This window comes from Rhincodon typus, chromosome 22 (assembly GCF_021869965.1).
Source record: "Rhincodon typus isolate 14 chromosome 22, sRhiTyp1.1, whole genome shotgun sequence".
Lineage (NCBI taxonomy): Eukaryota > Metazoa > Chordata > Chondrichthyes > Orectolobiformes > Rhincodontidae > Rhincodon > Rhincodon typus.
Window position 1 is genome coordinate 46,607,635 of NC_063353.1, and position 18,211 is coordinate 46,625,845.

At 43.1% G+C, this 18,211-nt stretch overlaps 1 protein-coding gene across 1 annotated transcript in view; it reads right to left on the reverse strand.

Moving 5' to 3' along the window:
• Positions 1-2,360: 2,360 nt before the first annotated feature.
• frmd4a (FERM domain containing 4A) overlaps positions 2,361-18,211 on the reverse strand; it is a 341,550-nt gene continuing 325,699 nt past the window's right edge. Inside the window, exons 18-19 of the mRNA XM_048610012.1 lie at positions 9,478-9,577; positions 2,361-3,537 (exon numbers count right to left, since the gene is read on the reverse strand). Of these exons, the coding sequence (XP_048465969.1) occupies positions 3,435-3,537; positions 9,478-9,577 (203 nt within the window). The 3' untranslated portion in view covers positions 2,361-3,434. The remainder of the gene's footprint in view (positions 3,538-9,477; positions 9,578-18,211) is intronic.

Sequence of the window (18,211 nt, forward strand, 5' to 3'; positions counted from 1 at the left end):
AGAAGTTGTTCTTGAATCTATTCATTTGTGTTTATTCAAAGCTAAGATAGACATTTTTTAATTAGTAAGGGAATCAAGACGTATAAGAAAAAGGCAGGAAAGCAGAGTTGGGGATGTCATGATCTCATTGAATGATGGTGCAGACCTGATGGGCTGAATGGCCTACTTCTGCTCTTACTATCCTCTGTATGTAGTTATGCTTCATATAATCTGTTGCTGTATGCTCAGAGGAGTGTAGAACTCACAGCTCCAGACCTCACTGAACCAGATGGGGCTTGTCAGCAATGAAAATTTCACACGTATTATACCAGATTTTCGAAAAAAAAGTTAATGTAAATTCCTCCACCTACAATTGGGGGTGAGGGGCAGGTTTGAACCCTTGTCCACAGAGAATTAGCCTGGATCCTTAATCAAGTGTCATAGCCACTATATCAGCTTCTCCCCCAATTATATGTAATTATATATGTCAGATAATCTACAATAGCTACAACACTTTTAACCTTTAAATTTTCAAATTATTTGTACAGTGGAATGTAGAGTGGAACTGATTTGCTGTCAGTACTAGATTACCAGGATCATAGGTCAAACTCTATTTTATAGTTATTACATCGCACAGATTCTTTGACAAATGTCAATCCAAAATATAACGATGCAGCTGATGTTTGGTTTACAGCTGTAACACCTTGCTGTACTTACACAGGAGGATGGGGTGTCACTTATTGTTTAGGTGTTTTGAAACAGCATTAGTCAAATTGTAAGTTCAAGGTCCTTCAGTCACAATTGAGGCCTCCAATCTGTCTCTCTCAGAGCACTATTTGACTTGTATCTCAAAGCTATTCCTCTGTGTGAAGGATATGGTGAAGTTTTACTCAAAGTCAATCATCCTCACAGCAAAACAAGTTTTTTTTGTCAAGTGTTTTCACCCTCAACGCTACTCCCTCTTACTGTTTACAGATGAGACAACGTCCTGGTCAAAGAATGTTATCAGCGACACTTTTAATTCAGCAGCTAGCCCTGTCTCCCAGTTGGCTGAATCAATGACTTTACTTTGGCAGCATGGCCAGGGAAGAAGGAACTTGCATTAAAATAGCGCCTTGCACATTCTGAAGAGGTTCCAGAGTGCTTCTCAGCCAATGATTTATTTTTGAAGTTCAACGAGTGTCATGCAGTCAAATACAACAGCCAGCTTTGCCAAAGCAAGTTCCCACAGACAGCAATGAGGTAGTGACCCATTAAGCTGTCTGATTGGTGCTTCTTTTGTGGAGATTCTGGTTGGACAGGATACTGGAAGAACTTCCCTGCATTTCTCTGAACAGTATTAGTGGTTCTCTCTCTGGAGCAGATCAAGCGAGTTTTATACTTTCATCAGTGAGGGGATACCTTAATGAGGCAGAGTTTGACATGATGTGGCATGTACCTAGAATTGTCTCAGAGATGAATGGGCTCCCATAGCAGACTGATGCTTGTGGCTAACCAGGTGATAGGTGCATGTGTCTGACAAGTCCGTTTACTGAGACAAATACCACAATCAAATTCTTCTAACATTCAGTAATAATTTATTTTGTTAATTTCAAGAACAACCAAATTTATTATCTTGAAAATGCTTCATTTAAGAATTGTTGACAACACTGTTCTGCAAAATGTAAAGGTACTATACAAATTCTTAATACAAAAGGAATAAATTAATCGCAGAATGTCACAATTCTGCATTTTCTACACCATACATAATCTTCTTTGATTAAAATGAAACAGAAACCAGAGGAGGGGCAGGAGAAAAGAAGGACATTTTACATGCTCTTTTAAGATCCACAGCCATTTTTTGGGAGCATTCTACTGAATTAGTCATAACTACGTTGCTTTAATTTACACAACTTGTAAGAAAACTATTGACATTTATAGATGTAAAACCCTACAACTATTCTAGTGGTAACTGTTTGTTGGGTAGCACCTGAATCTGGTTTGCTATGTCCAAACTAAAACTAATACTGATTTAGAAAACATATTGGAAGTTTAACATTTTGCACAATGGTATCTGAAACTGTATTTAGAAAAATTCTGCCTCACAACAAATGTATGGTAATGTTTGTGAACGTTAGCCTCTCTTATAACTCAACGTGAATCCTTCCGGGTCCTCTCACAAAGACAAACAGTGCTGTCTGGGGTTTTTTTTTCAGCTTGCTGAAGCAATCCTTTCTTGTCCATGGGACCACACACAATGGTTCTGCTTCAGCTTACTAAGCAGCGTTTCCATAAGGCAGGCATTCCTGCTGCTGTCTCTCCCCCCCCCCCCCCTGTTACCCCCCCCCCACCCCCCCCCGCCCCACTCCACCCCCATCTCCCCGCCACCCATGAGCCCCGCGCCAACCCCACCATCGTCCAGTCGAACAGGAAACCATCAAATGTTCAGAAGGAGAGAATTAAAAAAAAAGCTCCCTTTTATATTTTTGGCCAGATCAGTGTCCTGTTGCAACAGTCACCTTGCTGTGAAGTCTGTGCTCCACAGACTTTGTGAACTTTCCGTGCCAGCCATTAAATTATTTCTGATGAGTACTTCATGGGAAAATACTTCTTAAAAATTTGTGAGGCCTTCTAAGGGTTGACAACTCTCCAAGGTCTTGTCCAATAAATCAGCTGAAGTCCTTGAAGAGCATTCACGATCGATGAGCTGTTTTGAAGCTTAAACTAGGACTGGAATTGTACCATTATGCAATATTTGTTCAGTCCAGAAATATGCAGATTATGTTAACTCTGTGCTTTTGTTCTGATATAATTAATGTATTAGCTACTAGACCACGCTTCGGAGCATCAGGAACAGCTCATCCAGCCTTCATATATACTATCCACAAATATATTACAAAACTCTGTTGCTTTATTGTAGGAAAACAAGCTTTTCTGCACTCTGGCATGTTTTACTGTGCGGAATGCATGTTCAATATCTTTCACATATTATATGCCAGAGCCATTAATGAAACAAGAGATTAACAACTTTTTATTTGTCAGGTAACCAGTGGCCAATGTCCATCGAATTCTTTCCTTTTAGCTTTTCATTGGTCTTTGGTAATCTTCAAGTAAACTTGGTTAAATTCTGAAGTACTTTATTATTACACTGTCTGCATTAGGGAATAAAATAAAATCATGCACCAGGCGTTAAGAGCGGGATGTCTGGTGCATATGATTCACAGTTTAAAAAACAGTGTCGTGTTTTATTCATAAAGACCTTGCGGCTGTTGGCCAGTGGTTACCTGAGGGACAGCACAGTCTGCGGTACTTTAATTAAGCTTTGTCTTGGCTTTGCTGCATGACTCCTTCTGTGAGTGAGCTTGGAGCTGCAGTTGCTGGTTAATGACTGTGTACAAGAGTAAGGCAGTGTCAAGGGGCAGTGAAGTGATCACTGAGGGGTGTTGACGTTTTCTACTTTGATTTGAGGTCAGATGTCAGACGAGAGTTCCAGGCTTGGCATTGTCACTCCCATACCACTGAATGTCTGCCAATTCTGAATAGAGTGGGGAGTCCATGTAGCAAGTATCCTGGTAGGGTCTAAAAAGACAAGAGACTAACGTCAGGGAATCAGATTGTGACTTAGAAAATTCTTCATTTCAGTAAAAGATGGCGTGAAGGTCCTGCACAACGAGGTCAAGGATCACAGCAATGACATACTTTGCTACTTCTACTTCAGAGAAAATTGTTTTCTCTAAATTCATGCTGCATTAAAGCATACCCTACAGAGAGAGGAAGGTGAACCTATACCAAAGGATCTCTCTAAGACCACTGTTGGTGCTGCCTGGGCAAGCTAGCTCCGAGCTGAGTTTCAGAGTATGGATTCATATAAAGTGAAATACCTCAGCCCTATGTAAGAAACTGGTCAGCAGGCCAAAGGATCAAGCAGTTGGCCCTAACCTCTGAGCTGTTTTGAATGGCACCTTTGAAATCCTATAAGTTCTGTCTCATAAAGCAGCTGGAACACTGTAAATCTAGCCAGGCTTTCTGCTGAGCAGCTAACCCATATCAGTTATCAGCTTGATGAAAAACAGGGAGCCAATTGAAATTCTGTAATTCCAAACACAAAGCCACCTTGTTCAAAAATCTGACAAAAAAAAAATGAAACTTCCCAGAATTGCTTCTTTTCACAACAGTTTGAAATCAAGACATGACTTTCCCTTCCTTTGAGTAAATGAGGAGCGATACATCTGAACTGAGAGGTTGCAAAATTCCTCTTATGTATGGCTTGTTCTATCCTTAGACCATAAAAGCACGACGTGACTGAACACTCTCAGGCTGGGTCTTTGTGCACAAACACGTATTTAAAGTGTGCTAGCTCCTCGTTGGTTGGTATTGACAAGCTTTCACTTTGTCTCAATGGATCGACCATCAGAGTTCTCTCAGAATGTTAGACACAACCAAAAAACAACTGCTCCATTCAGACTCCTCATGGTCAAACCTTGCTGGTCCTTTGTGTGACACATGGGGTCAGATAGATCAATGTTCTCATGTGAATCAGAAGGAGAACATTCTCTGTTGAAGGAGCATTCTAACCACCTCAACAGCAATCCATAAAACTGCCTCAGGGGACTGATTCAAAATAAACTATAGAATTCACCGGCTCAGTATAAAGATACAGACAGAAAACTAACTAGCTAATGGTTTTCGAATGGGATTAATTTTGCCCTCTCATCATCTACTGAGATCGAATAGAAAGTGTTTGGATTTTTATTTACGGAGAACAACTGAGTCAAATCTTTATTATTTTCAGGGCATTTAAAATTGAAAAACATTGTTTCAGTTCTCCAGGCATGTATTCTTCTTATTTGAGATGTAGGCGTTTATCATCTGCTCCTAACTGCCCTGGAGAAGGTGGTGATGAGCAACCTTCTACCATGAAGACATGGCTGTAGAATTGTGTTACAGCCTTTCACAGCAATTGTTGATGTAATTTGATGGCGTTACTAAGCCATTTTAAAGGGAATATAAGGGTCAGCCACATCGCTTTGCAGTCATGTAGGCCAGACCAGCTAAGGACAGCAGATTTCCTTCTCGAAAGGCCATCAGTGAACCAGAGAGGATTTTGCCACAATTCAGTGATTAAATGGTCACCCTTACGAACAGCTGTTTATTCCAAGATCATTGAACCGAATTTTAATTCCTCGGCTGCTGTGACTACCCTAAACAATTGGTACAGGCCTCTTGTCCTGGATGGAAGCTCTAGGGGACTCTACTCCCAGTGTGTGGGCAGGGGTTAGGGACAGACTCTGCCACTTTCCCAAGTGGTTCAACAGGATTAAAGTGGGCAGTACCTTTCAGGCTGATGATTACACATTTACACTTTCAAACACAGAGTAAGTGAAAGGCGATCAGGTGCACAATAACTCCAAACAAACCTTAAGGGCTCAAATACTGAGCAGAGGACTGCAGATAGTGTAGCAGATCAGAAAATGAGGTTGGGACTTTCTGGTGACCAGGATTGTAAAAGAGAAAAGACAAAAGTTAGGCCAAATGCCTAATGCTAAGCCACACATTGCATTTATTTCCTGAACCTATGGGAGTGGCTACAATAATAAAACTTCTAAAATAAAACTCTCGACTCCATTTTATTTCTGTCACAAAGGTGTGATTTCAACAAAGCTCTTTCCTTTTTGGTTTTATTTATTTCACTCGTTCAGAGGACGTGGGCATTGCTGGTTGGGCCAGCATTTATTGCCTATCCCTAATTGCCCTGGAGGAGGTGGTGGTGAGTTGCCTCCTTAAATAGCCGCAGTCCTTGGCGAGCAGGGACATGCACAGTGATGTCAGAGAGGGACTGTAAGAAAATGAACCATCCCACATACAGTTAAATGGCACAAAGACAGACAGTGAGGGGTGTTATATCACATAACCGATTATTACCGTACCTCTATTTTACAGGGCTTTGGTGAGTTGGCGATTGGGTCTGTTCATCGTGAGGTGTGCTCGTTTCTGTTGTACCTCTACAGAAAGGCAGGTGAAAAGAGGAGCAGATAAGACTGAATATTAGTAAAAAGAAGAAAGCAGGGAAAATGTTAGTTAGAATTGGTAGTTCAGAAATTAGCAAGAAACTTGTTGGTGATTTAATTTCTTATTGTTAAAGTAATGAAGAATTAGGATGTAATATTGAAACTACTTTAGTCTTACATTACAGTAATTCTGTTCAGATTTCAACTTTGCCACACAATCTGAAGACATTGAACAGTGAATACATAGACGACAAAATGATGACTTGACACAAGTTATAACATACAGCGCACATTCTTCACCCTTAACTCTGAGCTTTAATGGTAATTGTCAAAAAGGTTCACTTCCATTCAAAGGTTAATTTTACAGAAACAGGGCCAGATTTTGTTAAAAAAACCAAAATTTCCAGCTTTTATTTCCTACACTGGGTGGGAGGGGTCAGCTTGTTATGTTCACGTTGGCTCTCAGCTAGTCACACCCTCCTGCCCCTTCTCTGAAACCCTGTACCTTTTCCCTGTTTTCAGATACTTATCTAGCTCCCTTTGGGAAGCTGTGATTGCATCTGTCTTCTACACACTCTCAGCCACTGAATTCCATGGTCCTGAAAGATATCCTCATGTGTCCTTTGGTTCTTTTGCCAATCACATGAAAGTGGTGTTCTCTGCCCCCCACCCATCCAGCAAAAGAAGCTTCACAGTGTAGCTCCTCCATACAGGCTCCTCATTATTCTGAACACCTCTTGTGAGATCCCTTATGGTCTCTTTGCTAAGGAGAACAGTTTTGCTGAAAAAAGACACATTTTATCAGAGCTTTTCATCATGCAATCATCAGCGCAGTCTGTAAGAATAACAAAGGGAAACAAACATTTATATTGCATGAGAGGAGAGTGCTGATTGGTTTTCAGTAAGACTACTGACTGGCAAGTGGAGGCAGATTTGTGGAGACATAGCCATAGAGAAAGCACCAGTTTGATGTTGCTGACAGTTAACTGCCAAGCTTTGTTTAAATTTTAAACCAGGCTGATTGAATCCGATTTGTCAAGGCATTTCCCTGAGCAGTGAACCAGACAGTGTCTGTCACTTGCTTTATGGAGTTCAAACACATACATGTTCTTTCTGTGTAGAAGGGATGGGGTCCTGTGTATTGTTGTATGTAGCTACTGGTACTTGCAAGTATGTGATTCTGACTGAAAATCCTAAACTGGTTGTTAGTGTAATTCGCAGCACATTTGGGATCATTTAGTGAATGCTGTTCAGTCATAGAATCGCACCTAATGTCAAACACTGTGTTTTGGCTTTTGCAAACGTGGGCTGTTTGGGGTCATCATGGTGACTGGATGGGGCAGACTGTATTGAACACCAGTTTATTCCTTTCGCTGGTTGCAACAGGCAAGATTCTGACTTGACATAATGAGCTGGTGCTTGCAAAACCCAAAACAGAGTGCCCAAAATTACATGTGTCTCTTTTTTCAGCAAACTGTAGGTTCTGTGCTACTAAATAACTCTTTGTAAAACTCAGTTTTGTGCAAATTCTTGGACTGAAACAGTAAGTTTTGTATTCACAATCAACAGAGGGAGTAGATAATTGATTGATGCCATTTAAATGAAGGCTCCATAACTGAAACACAACATCTTCCTTAATGAGGAACCTACAGCATGATAGCCTGGTACTAGATAGTGAGAGCCGGGTTTGGTGTGTAGATCCAATGAGGGTGTGAACATATAAACTTGGCATGTTGAACAGGCACTCCATTTTACACTTATGTCAGGTTTTATGTGCACTGCGGTCAATGGTGTATCCCATGTTATTGTATAAGGATAAAATAATCCAAGATACATAGCCACAAGAAAAGTGAAGACATTGTTCCAGGTACCTCATGTGTGCCCTGTACTCACTCATAACAGAGACAGAACCAAAATCAGAAGTTATTGGAAAAATTTAGCAGGTCTGGCAGCGTCTGTTAAGACAAAAACAGAGTTAACGTTTCAAGCTCAGTGACCCTTCTTCAGAACTGGACTCCAAACTTTAACTCTCTCTACAGACGCTGCCAAACCTGATCAGTTTCTCCAGCAATTTCTGTTTTTGTTTCGGATTTCCAGCAACTGTAGGCCTTTGTTTTATTTTAGCAAAGACAGGACCTTTGCCTGAGCAATTACTTAGCCAGGGATGGTGTTTATAACACACAGAGCGAACTGGGGAATCAAACAGAGATGGTCCCTCCATAATCATAACAGACTGCGGGATTATTCAGTTAAATTTTCCAATTTGTGAAAAATCAACACTGTTCATCCAATCCTGCTGAAGATCTGCGATAAGAGCTGAAACACTCAGTTTCAAATATTTCATTTACAAGTTGTGGTTTTTCTTCATTGGAACTTTAAGAAAGTTAAAAGTTCAAATTTTGTAACTTTAAATTTAGGTTTAAGTTTAAACTGTCCCTGAAATAAAATTCGCATGTTCCATGATATTGAGTGTTCTCTTTAAAAGTGTTATCTGACTCTTTTCAGACATAGGAAAGATTTTTTGAAAGTGCTAATTATTTAAAAGCTTTTTAGGAACAGCAGGAGACCAGAAGAAATGAGAGGAACCGTAGTGTTTAAATTCTCAAGATGAGATTAACACAGAGACAGTGTGAAACCAGAAAATACCAGAAATACAAGATCTAACTTTCAGTCTATGAAAGAGGAAGCAAGGCCAGACTCATAAATCTTCCTGTCTTGCTTTTTGACCTGTCAAAAGGTAGTGAGACCTAAGGATCTGTATCTCCTGGTCCCAGAAATCTCTGGAAATTGACTGCCTTTAATACTCATGATCAGAAGTCACATGATACCAGGTTATAATTCAACAGGTCTATGTGAAATTACAAGCTTTTGGAGTGCTGCTCCTTTGTCACCCTATCGCTTCTGACCTTGTCCATCCCAGTCCAACACTGGCATCTCCACATCATGGCTTTAATACTTATGGAGGAAAGTCCCAGAATATTTATTCCCCTTGAGTTGGTTTGAGCTTTTTAAACATCCTGTGGGAGGCAGGGGACTGACTTGGATTGTGACTGCATCAAGTTCAGCATATCGATATCACAAGGCATTTTCTTTTAGACACTGCTAGGTGCGCTGTGCATTTCCAACATGTTCTGTTTTGACAATGTGGCATTTAATTCTTATTTGCTCACCATTCAATTTCAACAGAGCACAATGTAAATGTTAAGCATTGTGCAATGTTAACCCTGACAACAGCCATCATGGCTGATGAACTCTGTGGGATAACTGTTATTACACCTCTGTCTGCTCACCTGTCAACTCTACTATCAAACTGTGAAAGTACAGTCTGCTCACGTTCTGCATTTTTGGTGTGATAATTATAGAAGGCAGATTTTTCTAACGTGTGATCAAATCACTCTTTGAAACTGTGTTTGAGGAATCTGGGTGTGGACGGCTGTGTGCTCTGTGAGTTGGGAGCTTTGATGATGAGAAAAGACAATAGGCTTTGTCCCCCTCAGACTATGTGACTCACCCACTCTGCCAGGATACAATGTGGTGCGGACTGCTGGAAGGAGAAGAAACGACTGAGTCGGCAGACTGTGCTGTGCTCCTCTGACTGCGAGGGGAAGCCACTTGAAAAGAAAGAAAACAATGAAGGTCAGACAGGGATCAAACAAATGCATCAATGTGAAGAATAACCTCACTGGAGACAGTAGATAAATTTTGACTAATGGAATATTTTTAGGATTAAGGTATTAGATTCAGCATTAGCCTCATCAAAGGAGACAGTATTACTATGCTGTAATACTTTTCCAAACACAATACAATTGTTTGAACTGAGATGAGATTCATTGAGTGTTAAACTGGGGTCAAATGCAGTGTACTACACTCATCTCATGGGAACTGGCCTTTATTTCTTATAAATATAATTTCTGCCTGTACTTTCTGTTTAGATTTGCCGCTAATGCTGCACATTTTTTTATTCAGCATTCTACACGATGCACTGCAGTAATTCACCAAAGGTCCTTTCAAGCACTTTTTATAACTTCCATCTAGAAGGACAAGGGCAGCAGGTACATGGGAACACCACCCCCTGCAAGTTCCTCTCCAAGCCACTCACCATCCTGACTTTAGATTTAGATTTTATTGTCACATGTACTCAAGTACAGAAGTACAGGATACAGTGAAAAGTGTATAATGTCACCTCACAAGGCGCCATCTTAGGTACAAAGTACCTAGGTACAGAATCATAAGAAAAACATAGAAAGAAAGAACAAAGTTAAAAGTTAAACATTACAGTAATTCTTAGTATTAAGTAGAAAAAAAAGAAATAAAAGCCAAACATTGCAGTCTTTCGAAAGTGCATGGAAATTTATCACCATTTCTTCAGTGTCACTGGGTCAAAATCGCGGGACTCCCTCCCTGACAGTGTTATTATAAAACCATGTAGACAAGGTGAATAGCAAAGGTCTTTTCCGTAAGGTGGGAGAATTCAAAACCAGGGGGCATATTTCTAAGGTGAGAGGAAAAGGATTTAGAAAAGACAGGAGGGGTGTCTTTTTCACGCAGAGGGTGGTTCGTCTATGGAATGAACTTCCTGAGGAAGGGGTGGATGTGGGTACAGTTACAACATTCAAAAGACACCTGGCTAAGTACATGAATAAGAAATGTTTGGAGGGATATGAGCCAAACCCTGGCAAGTGGGACTAGTTTAGTTTGGGAATATGGTCGGCATGGACTAGTTGGACTGAAGGGTCTGTTTCCGTGCTGTATGACTGTACATTACACTTACGCCAAATGAACCACAGCAGATCAAGGCAGCGTCTCAGCACCACCTTCCCAAAGGTAAGAAGGGATGTGCTATAAATGCTGTCTCAGCCAGTGATGTCCATATCCCACGTTCTATAATTTGATTTTTGTTAACAAAATTGGTAATCAAAAATCACACAAACCATGAATCTATGTGCCTCTTATTGTCACATTATTTGTATATTTCAAATGAAGACCTGCTTTCTTATTGCACCTTTCACACCTCCAGTGGGGACAGGATGCTTCACAGCCACGGATGGACTTTTTGAAGGGTTCTCTCTGGGGTAGTGACAGCCTGTTGTTACCTAGCAGCCTTCTGCAACCAGTAATGTGCCGATGTGTATGGCTGCAAGCCAGCTCCAGGAGAACGCTTCCATTCTATGAGGAGGAGGTGCTTAGTGCCTTGCTCGCGGCTCCAAACAACAGAATAGTTGAGACGAGTAGGACAACCTACAGCTGCACCTTGTAGCCATTTGGAACTCCCAACACCTTGTGCCACAATGCGTCTCTGAATAAACCCAAACCCCTCAGTCACCAACTGGGCATCACCTCCTACACAAATTGCAGCTAGCTAGCAACATGGGACAGCAACTCAACCCACTGTGTCTCTCGTGGCCAAAAATAATCGCAGAAGTGTTATGGCATTGAAGGAGGGTGTTTATTTAGCTCATCCTGACTGCACCAACTCTCCAAATGAGCAATTTTCCACTTTCTCCCCAAACCCATGTTTCTCTTTAAATAACCATCCAATGCCCTTCCTGAATGCCTCAATCGAACCTGCCCCCCGCCACATTTCCAGGCAGTGCATTCCTTACCCTAACTTCTCGCTGTGGGAAAATGTCAGCAAATGTCCTCTTTCAGCTCCAAGACAGCAATTCTCCACTAGACATTTATTATTCTTCATGATATTTTGCTAATTGTTACACATCTGTCGTACGTTGTAATTTTATTCAAGTAACAGCAGGTTTTGCCTGAATACAGATTAAATGAATTCCCACTCCTGCACCTATTTCTTATGCTCTTACAATTGTCCAATATCACAACTTAGATGGTGGAGAAAGGTTTATTAAACCTGTTTTAAAAACATACACAAAGTGTCAAATTTTAATCTGAGATTAATAGATTTCTGTTAAGCTGATGTGTTTTTTTTACTCAGTTCTGAGGAAGGGTCACTGGACCCGAAACGTTAACTCTGTTTCCTCATCCACAGATGCTGCCAGACCTGCTGAGCTTTTCCAGCAACTTTGTTTTTGTTCCTGATTTACAGCATCCGCAGTTCTTTTGGTTTTTATTTGTTATTTTTTTAATTCATTCACAGGATGAGGGCAGCAGTTCTTTCCCATCCCAGAAGGTAGTTAAGAATCAACCACATTGCTGTGGGTCTGGAGTCACATGTAGTCCAGACCAGGTAAGGATGGCAGTTTCCTTCTGTAAATGGCATTAGTGAATCAGATGAGTTTAGGAATGTCAAGGAACAAGCAAGAAGTTTGATACATGGAGGTAGATTCACAGGATGTGGGCATCGTTGACTGGGCCCAGCATTTATTGCCCATCCCTAGTTGCCCTTGAGAAGGTGTTGGTGAGCTGCCTTCTCTAACTGCTGCAGTACCTGGGGGTGTTGATAGACCCACAATGTTTTTTTTTCTGTAGCGGCCTGGTACAACTGAGCAGCTTGTGAAGCCATTTCAGAGGGCAGTTAAGGGACAACCACATTGCTGTGGGTCTGGAGTCACGTGTAGGCCAGACCAGGTAAGGACTGCAGATTTCTTCTGAGAATTTTCCACTATAATTATTAATGAAATTTATTTCTGAGCTTTTTATTCCACATCAGCCATGATCCCACTGAATAGTGGATCTGGTTTGAAGGATCAATTAACCTCCTTGACTTCCAGAGTTACAGCCAACGAGAGAATTTAAAAAAAGGTTACATTTTTAAACAAAATGTGATGGCAATGTATTCACCAGTTGGACTCAACAAATTTAACTGCCTTTTCTGCCAAACATTGTTGCCGGTCTACTTTGATAAACTGTCAACCAGCAAGATCTATTAGTAGAACAATATTATTTCAAGCAGAGTATGTCTACTAGTGACAAACACAATGGGGCATCTGTGAGTTAATGTTTGATTAAAAACATTGGTTTCCTGGTTTTATGCTCAGAAAGGTATTTTTGGCAAAAGTATTCAACAGGGAAGAAAATATTGCTGAATATAAAGTCTAGAACCCGTCATGCTAACAGTGCAATGTACAGAGACACTGACAGTACAGGTGCTCAGTTTAATTCTGCTGGCTGGATATTTTTGGGATTAATTGTGTGACACACTCTGTAAAGAACGCTCACAGCCTTTTTCTTTATTCATTCACGGGATGAGGGCGTCGGTGGCTAGGCAGCATTTATTGCCCATCCCTAATTGTCTAGAGGGCAGTTCAGAATCAACCACATTGCTGTGGGTCTGGAGTTACATATAGGCCAGACCAGGATGGCAGTTTCCTTCCCAAAAGGACATTAGTGAACCAGATGGGTCCCTTCCAACAACTGGCAATGGATTCACAGTCATCACTAGATTGTTAATTCCAGAGATTTACTGAATTCAAATTTCACTATCCACTGTGGCAGGATTCAAACCCAGGTCCCCAGAACATTATTTGGATCTCTGGATTAGCAGTCCAGTGATAATACCACTAGGCCATCACCTCTCCTCTGAACCTCAGGTAGTTTGAGATTTGTTCTTCATACTTTATGCATGAAGCGCCATTTTAACTTCATCAGGGCTCTGGAACGTATGGGCTTCCATCAAATACAAAAGGAGGCCATTCTGTCCATAATGCAGCTCAGTGCATTCTCCTACCTCTTCTCCATTACTCTGACAATTATTTCTCTTCAGACAATTTATTTTAAATGTATCACAGACATTTTTTTTTCAATTCACTTGGGGGACATGGCCCAGTTGTCCTGGCTTTGCAGGCAAGGCCAGAATCTGTTGCCTTGAACATTCCTAGCCCCATTCCAGAGGGTGGTTAGGGGTCAACCAAGTTGCTGAGGACCTGGAGTTACACATATGAAGCCAGCCTAGCTGCGGAGGGCAGATTTCCCTCCCTAAAGTGAACCAAATAGGTTGTGATAATCATTTCACAGTTACTATCACTGTGGCTAGTTTGCAAATCTCAAATTATTAATTGAATTTAAAATCCACCGGTTACCATCGTGAAATGTGAACTCATGGCACCACAGCATCATGTCATTCTTTCAAACAACTCTACCACTATCTCTGCACCTCCTCTAGGTATGTGTTTTTTTTCATATCTGTTCATGGGATGAGGGCGTCGCTGGCTAGACAGCATTTATTACCCATCCCTAATTGCCCAGAGGACAGTCGAGAGTCAACCTCAGTGCTGTGGGTCTGGAGTCACATGTAGATCAGGCACAGACAGCAGATTTCATTCTCTAAATGACATCAGTAAACCAGATGGGGAGTTACCACAATTGACATTGATTACAATTAGGCTTTTTAATTCCAGATTTTTAAATCAAATTCATATTTCACCATCTGCCATGCCAGGACTTGAACGCATGTCCTGCAGAACATTAAACCAAGTTTCCTGACTACTACCTGTATTTAAGCTCAAACCAGAATAAACTTTGTACATTGCAGGAAGAGCAGCAGGCTATTCGGCCTCTTTCAGCCTGCTCTGCCATTCAACAGGATCATGGCTGATCCGATGCTCCTCACATCCACTTTCCTGCCCTTTCCCTGTAACCTTTGATTTCTCAACTGATCAAGAATCTATCTACCTCAGCCTTAAATGTACACAAGCACTCAGTCCCTACAGCTCTCTGTGGCAATGAGTTCCAAAGACTCACAGGTTAGATGTTCCCTCTGTCATAGTCTTTCCTCTGTTTTGGAATGGGAATTAGAAGGACACCCACTGGACCATTATGCCTAGAGTGGCTGAAGACTCCAGCAGGCGCTGAGGGATCAAGGTTTGGTGAATACTTTGCCAGTCTGGGGTAACTATTCAACGTGATGCTCATGTATGATTTGACGACACTTAGAAGCAGATTTTCCAGTAAGGAACAACTAAAGAATGGAGGAGCAAATTATTGCAGATACTGGAATCTGTACTGAAAACAAAAGATGTAGGAAATCACAGAGGGCCAAGCAGCATCCATGGAGAGATAGCAAGCTAATGTTTTGAGTCTAGATTACTCTTCAACTGAAAGGGACAGCACAGAACAGCACTAAATTTAAATGAAGCAAACTGAGATATCCCTGGATGAAATGTAACAAAGGACATATTAAAAAAAGTGTGTGTGTGGGTGTGTGTGGATGGAGAGTCTATGTATGAGTGTGTGTGTGTGCATATGAGTGTGTGCGTGCGTGTGTGCGCGCGTGTGAGTGTGTGAGTGTATGTGTGTGAGTGTATGTGTGCGTGTGTGTGTGTGAGTGAGTGTTTGTGTGTGTGAGTGAGTGTATGTGTGTGTGTGTGACTGTGAGTGAGTGTGTGAGTGTATGTGTGTGTGTGTGACTGTGTGTGCACGTGCGTGCGCGTGCATGTGCATGTGTGCGAGAGAGACTCATATATTCTGTCAAGTTGCAGAAGTACAGACCAGTGGAAGAAGGTAAATGATGTGACAAGGCAGCACACTGACCGCTGACTTTTATTCTTTGGGCATTTTCTACAATGAAAAGCTTCACAAGTAATCTTTCACACATCACTGTGGTCTATAGAACTTACAACATAGAACAGCACAACACAGGAACAGGTCCTTCAGCCCACCATGTCTTTGCCAACCTTGATGTCATTCTAAAATAGTCCCATCTGCCTACACATGCTCCATATCCCTCTATTCCCTGCCTGTTCATGTATCTGTCTAAATACCTCTTAAATGTTGCTACCGTCCTTGCTCTACCACCTCCTCTAGCAGTGCACACCAGGAAAGCATCACCCTGTGTGTAAAACACATGCCTCACACATCTCCCATAAACTTTCCCCATCTTACTTCTTAAACCTATTCCACCGAGAATTTTATATTTCCACCTGGGGAAAAAGACTCTAACTATCTACCCTATCCATGCCTGTCATAATTTTATAAACTTCTATCAGGTCACCCCTCAGCCTCCGACACTCGAGCAAAAACAATCCAAGTTTGTCCAACCTCCTCCTTTTCGCTAATACACTGCAATCCAGACAACCTCCTGAGAAAACAAGGTGTAGAGCTGGATGAACACAGCAGGCCAAGCAGCATCAGAGGAGCAGGAAGGCTGACATTTCGGGCCGAGATCCTTCTTCAGAAATGGGGGAGGGGTAGGGGGTTCTGACATAAATAGGGAGAGAGGGGGAGGCGGACAGAAGATGGATAAAGGAGACAGGCAGGTCAAAGAGGCGGGGATGAAGCCAGTAAAGGTGAGTGTAGGTGGGGAGTTAGGGAGGAGATAGGTCAGTCCAGGGAGGACGGACAGGTCAAGGGGGCGGGATGAGGTTAGTAGGTAGGAGATGGGGGTGGGGCTTGAGGTGGGAGGAGGGGATAGGTGGGAGGAAGGACAGGTTAGGGAGGCGGGGACGAGCTGGACTGGTTTTGGGATGTGGTAGGGGGAGGGGAGATTTTGAGGCTTGTGAAGTCCACATTGATACCATTGGGCTGCAGGGTTCCCAAGCAGAATATGAGTTGCTGTTCCTGCAACCTTCGGGTGGCATCGTCGTGGCTCTGCAGGAGGCCCAGGATGGACATGTCGTCAGAGGAATGGGAGGGATAGTTGAAATGGTTCGCGACTGGGAGGTGCAGTTGTTTATTGTGAACCGAGTGTAGGTGTTCTGCAAAGCGGTCCCCAAGCCTCCGCTTGGGTTCCCCAAGGTAGAGGAGACCACAACGGGAACAGCGGATACAGTATACCACATTAGCAGATGTGCAGGTGAACATCTGCTTGATGTGGAAAGTCTTCTTGGGGCCTGGGATGAGGGTGAGGGGGGAGGTGTACGGACAGGTGTAGCACTTCCTGCGGTTGCAGAAAAGTGCTGGGTGTGGTGGGGCTGGAGGGGAGTGTGGAGCAGACAAGGGAGTCATGGAGAGAGTGGTCCCTCCGGCTAGTAGATAAGGTTGGGGAGGGAAAAATGTCTTTGGTGATGGGGTCGGATTGCAGATGGCGGAAGTGTCGAAGGATGATGCGTTGGATCCGGAGGTTGGTGGGGTAGTATGTGAGGACGAGGGGGATTCTGTTTTGGTTGTTATTGCGGGGAGGGGGTGTGAGGGATGAGTTGTGGGAAATGTGGGAGACACGGTCGAGGACGTTCTCGACCACTGAGGGGGGGGATGTTGCGGTCCTTGAAAAACGAGGACATCTGAGATGTACAGGAGTGGAATGCCTCATCCTGGGAGCAGATGCGGCAGAGGCGAAGGAATTCCCCAACCGTGACAATGTCTACATTCAGAACTACGGAACCAGATCATCCCCAATGGATTACAGTCCATATTCAGGCCTTCCCAATTTGGCCCCAACTGTGACAATGTCTACATTCAGAATAGCGCAGTTATAGTATGGCGCACTGACCTCTACATCGCCAAGGCCAGGCGCCAACTCTCTGACACCACCCCCTCCCGCCCCCTTGATCATGACCCCACGCCCGAGCACTAAACCATCATCTCCCAAACCATCCACAACCTCATCACCTCAGGTGACCTCCCACCCACAGCCTCCAACCTCATCGTTCCCCAACCCCGCACCGCCCGCTTCTATCTCCTTCCCAAAATCCACAAACCTGACTGCCCCGGTCCACCCATTGTCTCCACCTGCTCCTGCCCCACCGAACTTATCTCCACCCCCTTGGTCCAGGAACTCCCTACCTACATCCGTGACACCACCTACGCCCTCCACCTCCTCCAGAACCTCCAATTCCCTGGTCCCCAACACCTCATCTTTACCATGGACATCCAGTCCCCATATACCTGCATTCCCCATACCGATGGCCTAAAGGCCCTCCGCTTCTTCCTGTCCCGCAGGCCCGACCAGTCCCCCTCCACTGACACCCTCATCCTCTTAACCGAACTTGTCCTCACCCTCAACAACTTCTCTTTCAATTCCTCCCACTTCCTACAGACAAAGGGGGTGGCCATGGGTGGCATGGGCCCAAGCTATGCCTGCCTCTTTGTAGGTTACGTGGAACAATCCCTCTTCCGTAGCAACACTGGCCCTAAATCCCACCTCTTCCTCCATTACATTGATGACTGTATCGGCGCCGCCTCGTGCTCCCACGAGGAGCTCGAACAGTTCATCCATTTCACCAACACCTTCCACCCCAACCTTAAGTTCACCTGGACCATCTCTAATACCTCTCTCTCCTTCGTGGATCTTCTGTTTCCATCTCTGGCAACCAACTAGAAACCGATATCCATTTCAACCAGCTCCCACCCACCTTCCTGCGAAAATGCCATCCCCTATTCCCAATTCCTTCGCCTCTGCC